At 38.9% G+C, this 17,266-nt stretch overlaps 1 protein-coding gene across 1 annotated transcript in view; it reads left to right on the top strand.

Moving 5' to 3' along the window:
* The window catches only part of LOC149074119 (neuromedin-U receptor 2-like), a 149,969-nt gene that overhangs the window by 102,069 nt on the left and 30,634 nt on the right, over nt 1-17,266 (top strand). The window contains exon 2 of the mRNA XM_089246276.1: nt 13,587-14,135. Within this exon, the coding sequence (XP_089102402.1) occupies nt 13,587-14,135 (549 nt within the window). The remainder of the gene's footprint in view (nt 1-13,586; nt 14,136-17,266) is intronic.

The following is a 17,266-nucleotide window of genomic DNA, read 5'->3' as shown; positions in this document are numbered from 1 at the left end:
TTGTTGGATTCTGTAAGTGTATAGTCACTAATATAAAAGCTTTATTTCTTCATACCTTAATTTTTCTTCTCAGCTCTCTGCAGTCCTCCAAACCACCTAATACAAATACAAATACAACGCCACAACAGGCAAAATACCCAACGAGGTGGCTGAGAAAAAGATGCCCATAAAAATATGGATGTCATATATTTCAAAAATACAATTAACAAAAATTATAATCAATATATACACATGATAAAATATTATACAATGCCCATAAAGAATACTTATGGTTGTCTTATTCTAAGAATGGATAGCCTCTCGATTTACCCCAACATGTTTATCGTATTTCTTTTTAAACGTGTCAATTGTTTTACAATTTACTACCTCCGGGGGTAAGCTATTCCATTTATTAACAACCCTATTAGAGAAAAATTCCCTGCGACACCATAACCTCGCATTGTCCCTTACCAATCGATACTGGTGTTCCCTTGTAAAAGCAGTCGATTGGCGGTGTATTAAAAGTTCATGGTCCATCCTATCCATCCCATTGAAAATTTTGAACACTTCGATCATATCTCCTAGACACCTCGACACCTGTCATGGCCCCTTTCTTCCGTGGCTCCACTTGAAGTGTCCCAGTACCACTAGGGGGTCATATGGCCCCCGGTTGAGAACCACTGGCATACGGTATTATCGCGTCGACTATATTCATCACACATATTAAGCCAGGATTACACTGTAAAAGTTTGATAAAATATCTTTTACAAAACTTGAAATATGCAACCAATAAGATTATCAGTTACATTCGCAAATGTAACCGATAACCTTATTGGTTGCATTTTTAAAGTTTTAATAAATGAACTTTTATGAAACTTTTATAGTGTAATCCCTACCTTCGGCTCATTTGGCATTTCTTTTCATATTCATCAAATTCACGACTAGGGTATTATGCATAATCACAGATGTAGGTGATAAATTTCAAGTATTTATCAAATTTGCCAACGACACTTGGGTATTATGCACGATCTTCGGTAAAAGTGATATTTTTTTTACTGTTAATCAAATTTACCAACGACGCTTGGGTATTAGGCCGGGATTACATTATAAAAGTTTGATAAAAATTATTTTATAAAACTTAAAAAATGTAACCAATAAGATTATCGGTTACCTTTGTGCGAATGTAACCGGTACAATTATTGGTTGCATTCTTCAAGATTTATAAAAGAACTTGTATCAAACTTTTATAGTTTAATCCCAGGCCTAAGGACGGGATTACACTATGAAAGTTTTGTAAAAGCTCTCTCATAAAATTTCAAAAATGCAACCAATAAGCGTATCGGTTACATTCGAAATAGGCTTATAGGTTGTTTTTATAGGTTTGTAAAATATCTTTTATCAAACTTTTACAGCGTAATTCTGGCCGGGATTACACTATAAAACTTTTAAAGAAGTTCATTTATAAAAATTTAAAAATGCAACCAATAAATGCGTTGCTTACATTCGACCGAATGTAACCAACAGGCTCATTGGCTGTTTTTTCCTTCAAGTTTTGTAAAATAACTTTTCTGAAACTTTTACAGTGTAATGCCGGCTTTAGATCGGGATTGCATTATAAAAATTTGATAAAAGACCGTTTACGATATTTGAAAAAAAAAAACAAACCAACCAATAAGCACATCGTTACACCCGCTCAAATATAACCGATGCGCTTATTTGTTGCATTTTTCAAGTTTGATAAAAGTTCTCATACCAAACTTTTATAGTGTAATCCTGGCTTAATACACAAGCATGCCATTAATCAATCAAATATAAAACGCACAAAAGACAATAAAACATACCGTAGATTCCCCACAACAACTTGCCTAACTATGCCACGCGTCTGAGGTGCTTTAGCTGTTCCCGCCGATCTTTGGTGTGGATTTTATTTAAATCTTTTTTCAAGTCAGTGAGTGTCACTCATCTGTCACAAGCATCTACCACACCAGACAGAAGCTATATTTATTGAGACTTCTATCCTCATTCAAAGCATGAAAGAAGCAGTCTTTTTTACACCTCCGGAAGGTGCTATTTGAAGCATCGCCTGCCAACAGGTCATGAACTACATCAGCAAGAATATCTGCCCCACTAAATGTCGAAAAAAAAATACAAAAAAACCCTCTTATAAATATACAGGGTGGCCATAAATAAACTTTGCCGATACACAAAAGCCCCGAACGGCCTCAAAAATCAACGAATGCAAATGAAAATCGAGATATAGGTGTTTTCAAGTATGCGCTTGAGAATGGAGAGAGAAACAAAAGCCTAGCTCTCGCGGTTATGGTTGCAGAAACAAAAAGGTCGCGAGCACCGCAGTGCTCCCTGAAGCACCCAGAGTGCTCGAGATGCTCGCGTCCAATTTTGTGCTTGCGAGCGTTTTTGATCAACGTCCTAACTAAACCATCTTGTACAAATTGCATTCAAGGATTAAAATCATCCGGATTTCATGCACACGTACATCAAACTGGCCGTAACGGTGCTCGTCTTTTGATGATGGGTACAGGCAGTGCTCGCGACTAGAGAAAGGTTGAAGACCTCAGCTCTAAGGGGTTGATGCGCTAGTTTCTTTACATCATAAAATAAATCTACTGACTAAATTTCATTTGATCATTTTTGGCACCACGGTCATTTTTTACACACGAGGGCTAATTAGACCGGGGCCTACAATTTACTGCCGATTCCGAACGGCATCCTATATTGCACTCACCGAGAGGTTGGTGCGCTAACCGGTGTGGGACTCCTTGAGGTAGCTATTTTTTCTGTGGTCATGTCGCCGTTTCTGTAGTACCCGACCAAAATTTCATATTTATAGCTTCAGTAGTTACATTACCCTATTCATACCCCTCTTATGAACCTCTTAGGGATTGAATTTCTAAAAAAAACCCTTCTTAGTGAGTCTTTACGTCATGAAATCAAACTGCTGATGAAATTTAATATTTATAACTCCAGCAGTTTCGGCTCTGCTAGGATGAATCACTCAGAATATGTCATTTTATACAGGGTGAATAAGAAGATCATGAAACACTTCATCAACCTTGTTCTATCTCAAACCGTTTTCGAGTTACGGTGGATAATCGATTATGGGGAAAATATGTGTCGATTCTAAAAAAAAACCCTGCATTTGTGAAGTTTTTAAGAGACCTACACGCAAACTAAGTACATATTTGAAAATAATGAAAAAAATCGTATAAGATGACACCATTTTCACCAAAATATCTGGATTTATTGGCGAGCTACATGCACTGAAAGACTGACGAATTTCAAAATCGAATGGTCGACAAAATTTTTCATCGCCAATTACGCAATGTATAAAATTGCTATGTTTTGGCAACTTATCACTGCGTTGGCTAGTTTTCGTTGGCTCAAAAGTTGCCATTTTTAGGGACTGTACACAAATGTAATGAAATCAATCATTTAATTTTTCTTTTATTCATAATAAGTAGTAATTAGTTTTCTGACAGTTGTAGAATATTTACAACTCTGAATTTAATTTACATTTCGTATTTTGTGAACCATACCCTCAATCCTTGGCGAGTGACCGTATGAGTGAGTGAGTGACTGTATGAGTGACCAAGTGAGTGTGCGATTGACTCATGAGTGAGTGACTGTACGAGTGACCAAGTGAGTGATCGTATGTGTGAGCGTTCAATTGACTGCATGAGTGAGTGAGGGACCGTGTGAATGATCAAGTGAGTGACCATGTGAATGATCCAGTGAGTGACTATGTGAATGATCAAGTGAGTGACCATGTGAATGATCAAGTGAGCGACCGTATGAGGGAATAAGTGAGTAACCATATGATCAACCTAATGAATTACCAAGTGAGTGACCGTTTGAGTGTTTGAGTGTGAGTGACTGTATCGTTGGGTGAATGACCAAGTGGAGGATATTCAAAACATTATATGCATTGTTGAAATTTTTTCAGCATACTCACATAAATGTAATATGTACACAAGGGGCGAAATGCCGGGTGTGAAATATTCGAGGCTGAAAGTCCAACTCACTTAGAGTCCAAAACACTACACTGACGAGACGTGATAATCCAGCACCTCCTACAGATAGAAGGCCTCCGCAGTCTGCGTGTGACGTCAGTAAGTAATCCATTTTCCCTCAGAATATTCAGGGAAAAAATTCCCTGCTCGCGCCGGTATCATCGTTGTGAGGAAATTAAATGATCGGGCTCAGAATTTGCGATTTCTATGCCCCACATCCAATCACTATGCGGTATTTGTGAGCCAATCAGGAAGATTCTCCGCCAAAATAAGAAGAAACGAAATAGGATGCTGTGTTTCAAAATGTGACAAGCTTGCTAGGTAGTCTGAATGACGTTTATGGCAAACAGTGCAGAGGCCTTTTATCTCTAGGAGGTGCTGGATAATCACGTAACGTCAGATACTGAGTTCTGATTCATGGAAGTTCTGTGACGTTGAATTCCCCCGTCACAAAATTTACACGAATCAGAATTCACAACGTCTCTATCAGTGTAGTGTGTTTCGGCCTTTAGCGTCCGCTGATTATTGCTACACTTTTGTCCTCGAGCTTTTCAAACATTTCAATGTTGTGAGAGACAGGCGGCTTTTCTTCAGCCCAGTATATCAGGGAGACGGATATTTTTTGGATATTATGCCGAGATGAACCCGGAAAGAAAAGGCATCTAGTCTGCACCGGGATTCGAACCCAGGCTCTCTTGCAAACCAGCCAAGCATGCTACCATCTACACCACTGGAGTAGTAGCCAGCCTTCCTCTACCGTCCCACCTGGGGGCCATTTGCTGAAGTTAAGAGAAGCTACCAATGCCTTCACATCAGCGTCTCACGCTCCAGCGCATGAAATAAGGAAGGCGGGTTCGTGTCTCCAGTGATGTAGGTGGTAGCATACTTGTGCCCGGTTTGAAAGAGAGCCTGGGTTCGAGTTCCGGCGGAGACCACGTGACTTTTTTTCCCGTATTCACCTCGGCATAATATCTAGAGAATATGTTTCCTTGATTTCAATGTTTTGTTTTTTGTTCGTTCGTGTCAGACCCAAAGTCCCTACGCACATTAAAGTTTTTAAGTTTGTTGAATTTTTCTACTTCAAGTTATTTTAGTTCAATTTTTCCTAGTTTTTTTAAATTTTTCTACTTCCTAAGTTCATTTGTTCCTATTTTCCATGCTGTGATGCGTGACATTTTTTTCTTACCAGAGAACTTACTCTGTGATTTTGTTACAAAGGTTGTGACGTTATTTTTGGTGAATAAAATGATTTCTGAGCTGTTTTCACACACAGTCTGCTATTGTCTTGAGCCATCTCGAAAAACGAAGAAACTAAAGCGTTTAAACGTGAAACAACACACAAAAAACTACATCGTCCCAAGTTAGGGTACCCACGCCCAACTTGGGACAAAGGCCATTTTTTTAAATGGGGTGGGTGATGGGGGAGCGTTGTTCATTATTTATGCTGTTCTTTCCCAATTTTCCTCCGTTTTTTCGATTCGAATATCTCACGGGATATTGCTCTTAAAAACCTAGGAATTTTTTTTTTTTGCTGGACTCAGGGGAGACAGGGCAACAACTTTCTAATTGGAAGTTGGAGGACAAAGGGACGGTATAAAAATATCGATTTTTTTTTTAATTTTGTGGTACATAGTATTTTCATTCTCAAAACTGATACCGAGTAAGTTTTTAAAGCATTTTTTAAATTGGAATCATACTTCTACGACGAACGGTTCATGAGATAATGACCACATTAGGACTTACAGGACACCCTGTATAAATTCATTCATGTCATTTATTTTAGTGCGGAAGAGAAAACAAAATCGATACGAAATTGAGTTTGCAAAGGTTTTCACAAAATATCACAATATATTTGATTTTTTTTAATGCTCATAATACATAACAAAGACGACTCGGTGTATTTGAATAAAACATGAAGTCGACGGCAAGAAATTCCCGTAATAAATATTCATGGTACAAAAATGTAGGGTTTTTTTCCACGAGCCTGCACATCCCTGATGCATGGAGAATACATATTTTCTAAATATTAAGATTCTTTTTATTTTTTATCCAAATTTCCATCAGTGACTTTGGATGGAAACATCATGCGAAGCATGTTTACTTCTTCTCGCAGTTTATTCAAATAGGAAGAGAGTCTGGTTTCCTTTCGACTGAAACTCGCATGAGAATATGTGAGAGATTATCTTTACCATCCAAAAATAATTTACGAATAATAATTTCTGTTGTATCGGTGGTGTATAAATAATGCATAAAATACGTCCTGCTGATGTTTGGTGCCGTTTTTATTCTCGATGCTGAAGGTGAGGTCTGGTTATTGCAAACTCGGGGGCGGCTTGCCTTTCGCCCGGGTGCAAAGCCTCACGTGCCGCCTTAAAACATCCTGGCGGGAGGCTGACAGTGCTCCCCATGATAAACCCGATTTTTTTCAGTACAAAGAAACGTGCCAGTGTTAGCCGGACAAAATGTCTAAGCGTGACCATACGTCCCGCTTTTACAGAAACTGTCCCGCGTTTAGGACCAGGATTATTTTATCATTCATAATTACGCCAGATAACTTTATATTACAGTCTTATTGTTGAGAATCATTACCATGACCCCCTCCACAACCTGCGGCAAGGCCCTTAGGTATAGGACCTTTAGCTTGCTCCTCTATAGGAAATTTATATCGTGTAAAAACCAAAAAATGACCAGAATCGTTCAGGGCAGATCTCTTCAAGCCCTGCCCTTGTTGGACCTCATGATCATTATTTACACTTATCCCGTAAACAGGGGTGTTGGAAGTATTTCGTACCGGTTGATGCTCGTTTTAAGCTTTATGTAGAAAATTTCGATATAGCTACTTCTGGGGGTGCTCAGACTCGAGCCATAAATTCCTGTCACCAACATCCCTGGCTCTGACGCCGCTGCCCGTGAAAAGAAGTACAACGAAGCGAGTTTCATTAATAATTTTACTCAAATTCATTTCTCATGCTCCATAGTCGCACAAGAGAGAAGCCGAATTTTTCCTTTGCCTATATTTTACCATTCCAGAAAAATTACTGGGTTGGGGCACCAAAATGTACCCTTGCCACAGAGTACATTCTTCAGGGCAACAGATATTTTCTGGATATTATACCGAGATGAACTCGAAAAGAAAAGTCATCGGGCCTCCGCCGAACCTAGATCCTCTTGTAAACCGGGCGAGCATGCTGCCATCTACACCACTGTAGACACGACCCCGCCTTCCTTATTTCACGCACTGTGGTGTGAGGCGCTGAAGTAGAGGCAGCAGCAGCAGCAGCCAAGAGTACGTTCTTGTTTTTGGTATTACGGCCTCAGGCCCAGTTTGTTCCTTCAAGTTTCCTCAACATCTTCGTTGTCAAGGTATGGCTCAAAAGTGTGATATGTGAATTTTTACGACCGGTTTTGAAAAACATTTTTGTGTCTGACTTGAGCCGTCCGGGTGCACTGCACCCCGTGCACCCTCGCTCAAGCCGCCCCTGTGCTAACTTCTGCTAAAGAGATTAAAATCAAAAAAGTCTCGTTGTGCTTCAATATTTCTCTCTAGAACAAAGAGTATTCAACCTTTAGGTGGGTGCGGGCCACTTCATTGATTTGAAAACGTGTCATGGGCCACTTAATCGATTGATATGTAAATGCAGACCGCTTGAATGTGACCTAGAATCATGCCTAGATCACTCAAGTGATCCGTAAATATGCCACGGGTCACTGGTGCTCTGTAAGTATGTTGCGGGTCACTTAAGGGAATTAGAATTGTTGCGCGGGTCGCTTAAGTGATGTTCAAATGTGCCGCGGGCAGCATGAGTGATCTGGAATCGTGCCGCAGGTCACTCGAATGCTCTATAAATATGCTGCAGGTCACTTCAGTGCTCTGGAATTGTGCCATGATGATCTATAAATGTGCCGCATGTCATTTACGTGATCTGGAAAGGATACGGGTTACTTAAGTGATTTGTAAATGTACTGTGAGTGTCTCAAGTGCTCTGGACCTGATTTGCAAATAAGCCGCGAGTCATTCAAATGATATAGGAATATGCCACGACACTTAAGTGATCTGTAAATGGGCCAACGGGTTTCTTAAATAATCTGGAACTGTGCTACAGGTCACTCAAGCGATTCGCAAATATGCCGCATGTCCAGATAATAACAGGGTCTGGAAATGTGCAGCGGGCCACTGAAGGGGTGTGGAACCACACGGCGGGTAGAGAAATGTGTCTATTAATTCATTTTTAAACAATTATGCTTGAAGTCGCGGGTCACATAAGATGACTTCGACTGCCACGGGTCGGATATGTGTTGTTCAAAGTAGCAGATGCAAACGTTTTTGTATCGATTCGATTGATAATTACAGCTTTAAAGGGGGGAGCTTTAAAGAAGTCGGCTTATTTCATGCTCACTTTGTACAGAATACATCCCCAGAAGTTCCCCTCCGAGAGGTTAGAGCACCAACCCGTCTGTGAGGTTTTTTTTTTTGTCTTGCGTCCTTCGTCGGCGTTTATGGTGTTACAGGTTCCGTTCTAACGCCATTCGTGGTTTTTCACTTATCCGATCTCTTAGCAATGTGGGCCCTATACGAGTGAACGTTGCTATTTGGATTTTTCGAAATTTTGTTGCTGTGACCGTAACCACGAGAGCTAGGGTTTTGTGTTTCTCTTCATTCTCGAGCGCACCTATACATGGCTCTGGAACACCTATACAGGGATGATTCCATAATTCCCCTTGCCACATTTTACTGGCGAACAGTTCATCCTGGAAGCACACTTCCCAGTTAAAAAAAAAAGTATCCAAATAACGTTTACAGCTCAGATGCGTCATTTATGTTGCAAGGGGTTGTATAGTTATCAAAATGAAAGAATAACATTTTTATACGGACACCCTGTCCTCAAAAACACTTTCTCTTATAATGCTGACAATAAAAAAAATCCACCTTTGAAGTGAAACATTTGCTAAGATATTTGAATTTTAAAATTCGGAGAAAAGAGGTGGAAAAAGGCAGCATAAACGAAGGAAAGGAGCACTGTCGGTTAGTTTATGCTGTTCTTTCCCATCTTTTCTCACCGCTTTTTGAATTCAAATCTCTCAGTGTATATTGTTCTTACACATTAAAAACGTGGATTTTTTTTTGATTGGCCTCAAGAGAGACAGGGCAACATCTTTCTAATTGGGTTTTGGGTGTCCGTATAAAGAGTTAATTTTTTGTTTTAATAACTATATAGAACCCCTTGCAACATGAATGATATGTCTGAGTTGCACACGTTATCTCGATACTTTTTCTAATTGGAGGTATGTCTCTAGGATCAACGATTCACCAGTAAAATGCTGCAAGGGAAATTATGCAATCACCCTGTATATCCAATTCCATTCGTATTCATACATTTTGCGGCCGCTAGAGACACGCATATCGGCAAATTTATTTTACAACCATTCTATATTTACTCCTTCTAATTAGGACTGGCCCGATTATAAAAATTTTAGATGAGTTAATCTACTGGAGCAATCCAATCAAAATTTTGATTAAAAGTTAAATTATAAAATTGACTAAACCGATAAAATATCTCATATAAATCATGTTCCATAGGCGGAGATGGACTTGAAAGTCTGGGGAGGGGGGAAGGCACGATGATGATGCCCATTCATATATACACATATACATTAAATCAATCGACTCCACCTTTGACGCTGGGGGCAATGCTCCCCATGCCCCTTCCCCGTATCTCCGCCCATGGTCGTAGAGGTATGATTCTAATTTTTAAAACAAACTAACTTCCAATTAGAACGTTGCTGCCCTGTACCTACTGAAAAAAACGGGAAAAAATTCCACGTTTATAAGTGGAAGTTATAATTCACAGAGATGTTGGAATTCGGAAAACGGAGGAAATTTGGGGAAGAACAGCGTTAAATGCGGGTTAAACGGTTTTTCCGTATTTAACGCTGTTCTTACCCAAATTTCCGCCGTTTTCCGAATTTGAATATCTGACTTAAAAACATAGAATTTTTTTTTCCTGGCATCAAGAGAGACAAGACAACATTTTTCTAATTGGAACTTATAGCACATGGGACTGTATAAAAATTTAGATTTTTTTTAATTTTATCTTTTATTTTATTTTATTTTCACTCTCAAAACTGGTACAGGGTAATTTTTGTGAACACCTGTTGAGCAATTTTTTCAAATTGGAATCATACCTCTACGTCGAACGGCTGACGAGATAAAGGCCGTGCTGGCACTTACAGGACACCCTGTATAGTTACGAACACTACGTTCGCTATGAATAAATATCATTTGAAAATATTCGATTAAAATTCGATTAATCGATCAAAATGTTTTGATTAACCAGTTAAAATTTAAATTTTAAACACAAATACAACACCACAACAGGCAAAATGCCCAGCGAGGTGGCTGAGAAAAAGATGCCCATAACAAATATGGATGTCATACACCTCAAAAATAAAGCAACCCAACCAAAAATGCAATCAGAAACATTAAAAACGATATATACACACGACAAAACATCACACAATGCCCATAAAGAATACCCACGGCCTTCCCACTCTAAGCATGAATAGCTTCTCGATTCAACCCAACATGTCCATCATACCTCTTTCCAAACGTGTCAACTGCGACCTATCTCTTAACCACGATTCTATCCAGTTCAGCAAGTTGCCCCCAATTCCAATCTCGTGTAAACACTTCAAGAGTTTACCACGTTGGACCCGATCGAATGCCTTCTGGAAATCAAGGTAAACAACATCTACATTTTTGCTCTTACCCAAAGCCTTAGTCACGTGATCATAGAAGCAAAGGAGCTTAGTTACACATGACTTCCCCTTGTATAAAAATGTTAATCGATTCCCAGCCCTACTTTAAATGTTTTAAATCTCTCTATTCAAATACTTCTGTTTAAAAAAAAGAAATGTAGAAGAGAGAAAAAGAGAGAAATCGACATTTCTTAACATTTTTTATTAACCTTACAGCCATTTTTTTTTAATATAATCGATGCTATACAAAACGGGAGGAAAAAGCAATTTGTTGAAAAGCACTTGCACAAAGAAAATACGTTTTATCTAAAGATTATTGCTTGGAGCGTATTCAGATAATCAGTTCGTTTCTGTTTGTGTGGCTGTCTGAAGCCAAAGTGAAGCAAACGTATTGGTTAACGTGATTTCCACGACGGTTGTCGAATGCAAGTTAGGCTAGTTGAGATGTGGCAAGTATTTTCCTCTCTCTCTCTCTCCAAGCGATGACCTTTCCAGGCGCAAGATTTATTCTAAGAGAGAAAACTGGATGTGATGTCTTTGTTGGATGAGGACTTTATCGATTTCCTGTGGTTTCGTGGTATTCGGGACAACGAGGGAAAGCTCTCGCGCTTCACACGCGCCATCCCGTCCTTGCTCTATTACGAAATTAGATTAACTCTCCGTATGTTATATTTACTTTTAATCAAATATTAACGATTAAAACATTTTGATGGTTGCTGCGCATCCGTTGTTTTTTCGTCTTGCTCCAAATTAAGTGCACGCTAATTTTCCAAAAAAAAACCCACATTTTTTGAATTTTTCACTTTTTAAATACTACGAATGTTTTTTGCGTCTGACTGTGTTCAAGATTTTGTTTTACCCTGTGCTGGAAATATTTTCACATGAACTGCTGGTAAGCATTACATATGCTAATATGTTTTCCCCTAAAATGCTCTTTTCTCAAGTTTTTTTTGTTAGAGATGAGGAACATTTTTTTCAAACACCACTCATTGAAATGTCTTGAAACGTTGTGTTTCTCAACATTATGGCGCTACATACTTTATAATACGAGGAGCTTTTATTAAAATTATTTTTAAAAATTTTATGGCACATAATATATGGGTAAATTTTGGTGGTTTTTGAATTCTTAGTTGCGTGTTGTTGAAGTTAAAATAACCAACAATTGAAATCCTAAATGCTTGTGTTAAATTCTATGAAAATATCTTAAATATTCAAAAAAAAAAAGTGATTGCCTAAATTGTAGAAAATTTTTTAAACGTTTAGGAGAAGGAGATTTTTCCCATATGAAAGCATGGGAAGAAAAGATCGTTCACCAACCCCCTAAAAATATCAGACTACGTAGATAACGTCCTTTTGGAAGAAAAATATCGATTTTTATATTTATTTTTTATTTATTTATTTTATTTTCCATGAAAGTCCCATTCCTTTTAATTCCAAAATAAGCTTTGTTTTGTTCATATGACGCTTAAAACCGAAGTCGCGTCCACTTCAGTGTTGGGTTCCTACTCACTAGTAAATCCGTGAATAAAAGCCTTAAACATGTTTTACGAAGAATGCTATTTTTGACATTTCATTGAAACATAATTTCTAAAAATCTATTGATTGTATCATATTACAAAATTTTAATTCGATATTTTGCTATATATTGTGTGTTAAGGTTATAAACTAAAATTTAAGGTCTATCGCATATATTTGTCCAATTACAGTATTTTATTCATAATATGTAGAGTGAAATTTTAAATAATTCACACGTACATTAATAGATTTGAGTGTAACTTATGAGTATACCATACAATCCTTTAAATTTTAGTTCACGAACTGCATCATTGCTAGTTGAATGCACTGTAAAAATAACAAAATGTTACATACATTCCCTTAATTCTTTGCAATCGGATTCGAATATTTCGTAGGGTTTGCTTAAAATTTCACATAAAAATGACTTTTTCATACAAAATGACGTAGGTAGTCCAAAATTTATTATTTTTTTTCACCATTTTGGAACATTTTATATAAAAAAATAGTACTAAAGTTCACTCCAGTACCATTTTAAAGAAAAGTATCAAGAAAGGTAGTCGCATACCTTAAATATATGGTTATACCTTAATAGGATGAAAAATGAGATGATAAAATATCTTTATAGGATGTAAACTCAAATCCCCCCTTATACACCCTTCCTTTGAACCGTTGGTTATAGAAACAAATTTTCAATTAGGAAAAAGTATCCGAATAACATGCCCATTTTAGATGAGTCATTTTTTAACTAGGGTTGTATACAGGGTGGTCATAAAATAACTTTGCTGATGCACGAGCCCCTATCGGTAGAAAAAAATCAACAAATGTAAATGAAATTCGAGATATAGGTGTTTCAACGTATGTGCTTGAAAATAAGAAGAGAAACAAAAAACAATAGCTCTCGCGGTTACGGTTAGAGCAACAAAATTTCTAAAAATTCTAAATAGCAACACATTTATGCATTGCTAAGTGATCGGCGCAGAAAAAAGAGCATATATTATAAATTAGATCAGGGAATATATAGAAAATTAGATTTTGTATCTCGGTGCATATACAGCTCATAATAAAATAAATGGCATACCAAAAATGGGCGCGTTATTTGGATACATTTTTCTACTGGAAAGTATGTTTCTACAACCAACAATTCGAAAGATAAAAAAGGGTGTTTTAGAAGTGCGAATATTATACAAATAAAACACCACAACAGGCAAAATGCCCAGCTAGGTGGCTGAGACAATGCATATTAACAATGGGTATATATTTCTCCTAATAGAAAAAAACTTAAATTTTTTTTACTATTTATTTCAGCTATGCCGTTGGAATTGTACACCTTATGGCATCAGTACCCTTGGCAACTCGGCAACGCCATCTGTGATCTCCGGGCTGTTGTACCAGAAGCCACGGCGTACGCCTCCATCCTCACCATCGTCACGTTCAGTATGGAGAGGTACATTGCGATCTGTCACCCCATAAGACAACAGACCAAATCGAAACTTTCTCACGCCATCAGAAATATCATTATCATCTGGATAACATCGGTTGCTGCCGCGACGCCCTTTGGGATCTTTACCAGTGTTAATTATTTGAAAAACGAGAACAATGAACCCATCGTAGAATCCGCATGGTGTGGATTCCCTTTCAACAACCCGAAGTCCACGTGGGAAGGACTCATGATTAGTTCAACGTTCCTGTTTTTTGTTGTGCCAATATCTCTCATCATAGGCCTATACGCTAGAATTGCCTTGACTCTCCATCAATCCAGAGTACTGCACAGGTGCACTTCAGAAGGAACATCCTGTAGAACAGATGGTGAAAGGTCCAAAGCTCAGTCCAGAAGGATCGTCGTAAGAATGTTGAGTAAGTTTTTAAATTTATCTCATAGAATAAAAAAAAGAATTACATTGTATTCTTTACAGCACACGGCGATTCTAAACTCATGGGACAAACTTTAAGAGGTGATATAAGACACTTAAACAAGCATTTTTGGTCGTAAAATATGTGGCCGAATCACAAAGGCAGTAGAGCAGGGGTCTCCAACCTTTCTTGAGTCGCGAGCACTGTTTGCCCATCATCAAACGAGGAGCACCCGTTGCAACTTCATACATACATACTTACGCCTAAAATCTGCATAATTGTGATCGCTGAATGCAGTTTTTAAAGGATGCTCGATTGAAGCGTTTATTAAGTGGCTCGCGAGCACGAAATCGGACACGAGCATTGAACACTCTTGGTGCTTCGAGGAGCACGGTGGTTCTTCGAGGAGCAGCAGGTTGAAGATGGCTGCACTAGAGAGTGTTTTTTGAGAGTGCACAACAGCACTTCACCAATAGCAAATACGCATCACATTTTAGTTATCAAGTTAGTGACCAAGTGAGTGACTCTATGAGTGAGCGTGAGTGACTGAATGGAGGTGAGTAAATGAACACATGAGTGGCCAAGTGAGTGTTTGAGTGACTGTATGAGTATCCAAGTGAATAAGGTAAGTGACTGCATAAGTGACCAAGTGAGTGATCGTATGAGTAAGTGTGTGATTGTATGGTAGTATGCATTGTCAAGTGAGTGAGTGACCTTTTACTTACTGTGTGAGTGACGAAGTGCCTGACTGTATGAGTTACCGAGTGAGTGACCATATTAGTGATCGAAAGAATGACCATATTAGTGATCAAGAGAATGACCATATTAGTGATCAAGAGAATGACCATATTAGTGATCAAGAGAATGACCATATTAGTGATCAAGAGAATGACCATATTAGTGATCAAGAGAATGACCATATTTGTGATCAAATTAGAGACTGTATGAGTGACTACATTCACTTGGTCTATCATACGGAATCGTAATTGGGAGAGCCCTTCTACTCATACCAATAGATATGATTCAATTGATGTTTTAGAACTGACCCCTCAATGACAGCCGAAAAATAAAAAAAATTAAACTTTTTTTTCATTTGTATGCACTCATTCAACTCATGTCCATAAATTAAGGATAATGCCAGCTCCGGCAAATAAAGGTTCAGAAACAAAACAAACGTTACTTATTCATAAAGAACAAAAACGATGGTGTATGTATGATACCATTCATAAAAACTACGATTTTTGCTCCCTGGAGCAATTGTAAAAAATATCTCCTTTGCAAAAACTTACTATTACATGGTTGGTATGATGGTTAATACATTGTATGTCTCCCATGCGATGAAATACAGTCCGTACAACGCCTAGGTATGCTGAGTATCAAATTATCGATCTGATCTTGGGGAAGATCACTCCACTCAGCAAGCAATGCTCTCCGAAATTCCGGTACACATGTAGGAGGTGGTTGACGGGCTGCAACTCGTCGGTCAAGCATGTCTCACACATGCTCTATCGGATTCAAGTCAGGTGAGAATGCTGGCCATTCCATACGGGTTATATCCTCAGATTCAAGGCATTCGTTTACGATGTTTTGCTCGGTGAGGACGGGCGTTGTCATCCATAAACACAAATTCTGCGCCCATGGCACCCCTAAACAAACGTACATGTTGTTCCAGAATGATGTCCCGATAAATTTGGGCTTTCATGGTTCCGGTTTGAACATGCAGATCTGTTCTGGAACCCAGTATAATTCCACCCCAAACGAGCAATGCTGCACAACCGTAACGGTGTCGTTCAATGATGTTGTCTTGATGGTAACGGGTACCTGGCGTTCTCCATATCCATATGAAAGTCCTACGTGAATCAGACTGCAAGCTAAACCTGGAGTCGTCGGAAAACATCACACAAGCCCACTGTGACGATGTCCACATTGCATGTTGTCTACTCCAGGCTAATCGCTGCCGACAGTGAGTTGCCGTGAGCGGAACACAATGCGACAGGCCTGCGAGCATATAGACCAATATCTCCCAAACGTCTGTACACGGTTTGCCTTGAAACTGTGGTACCCGTGGCTGCAGATAGCTGACGAGACAGGTTGGATGCTGTGCTCCGTCGGCTTCTTTTGGCAGTTACTGCCAAATACCGGTATTCATTCAGCGTTGTAACTCGGGGGCGACCTGTACTGTAACGTCTACTGACATTTCCGTTATCTTGGAATCGTTGCCAAAACCTAGAGATGACACTTTGGGCAATTCCAAGTTCCTCGGATACTTCCATCTGAGTACGCCCACATTCCAGGCGGCCGATAATTCTACCACGTAAAAAATCATCCACATGTGTCCTCTGTGTCATAACTATTCGCTTATGGCACCGAGCGTCTTACAGAACTCTTGTGAACAATTTCATTCCTTTGCCACCATTCCTTATATACCCCCCTCTTACACTCTCGCCATTGTGACGTACTATCGGCATCATCTGGTGGCTTCCTGAAATTTGCATATCATTCTTGCAGATATGTGTGATAATTCTACAGGTGAAATTTTTACTTTAGATTTCGATTTCCGTGTGATTCTGAATTATCCTTAATTTATGGACAATATGCCACAGCTAGCATTTCTATAGGTTGGATGCAATTTCTCATCTTGCTATTCTGCCGCTGAATATGATCTTTCAAGCAGTTGTGGAGTTCGTCGAAGGACGACACAGACATTCTAAAATAATTAAAGAATGTTTTCATCTGCTCTTAATTCTGCAAACAATATGGTGAATATGCCCACCACATCTCTCCTTTGATTGATTGGGTGCACGTGAGCACGATTGTATCGTTTTCTATACCGTATACGACGATACAAGAGCCACATCGCGCTATAACACGCTTCTTCCGATCCATGATAGAAGTGAAAACTAAATGGAAAAAAAGGAGGAAATTCTTCAGTGCAAACAACCCGTCCGGCAGGAAATCGGGGTGTGTGAAAGGAACGAATGGACGACACGACTAAATCGTTGCGTGTGAAAGGGGCCTTAAGCAGTGGGGGCTTCACAAGGAGAGAGGCCTCACAAAAATGAGATCCGGTTGAAATTTGGCTGATGCTCTTAAGACGGCCCTGCCCTTAAGCACCCACCATGTCGTGGGTTGTG

This window comes from Pholcus phalangioides, unplaced genomic scaffold (genome assembly GCF_987345545.1).
Source record: "Pholcus phalangioides strain wild (caught in Gottingen) unplaced genomic scaffold, Ppha-v1.0 ptg000017l_1, whole genome shotgun sequence".
Taxonomy (NCBI): Eukaryota; Metazoa; Arthropoda; class Arachnida; order Araneae; family Pholcidae; genus Pholcus; species Pholcus phalangioides.
Note: the sequence above shows the minus strand (reverse complement) of the source record. Positions and strands in the feature narration are given on the sequence as shown.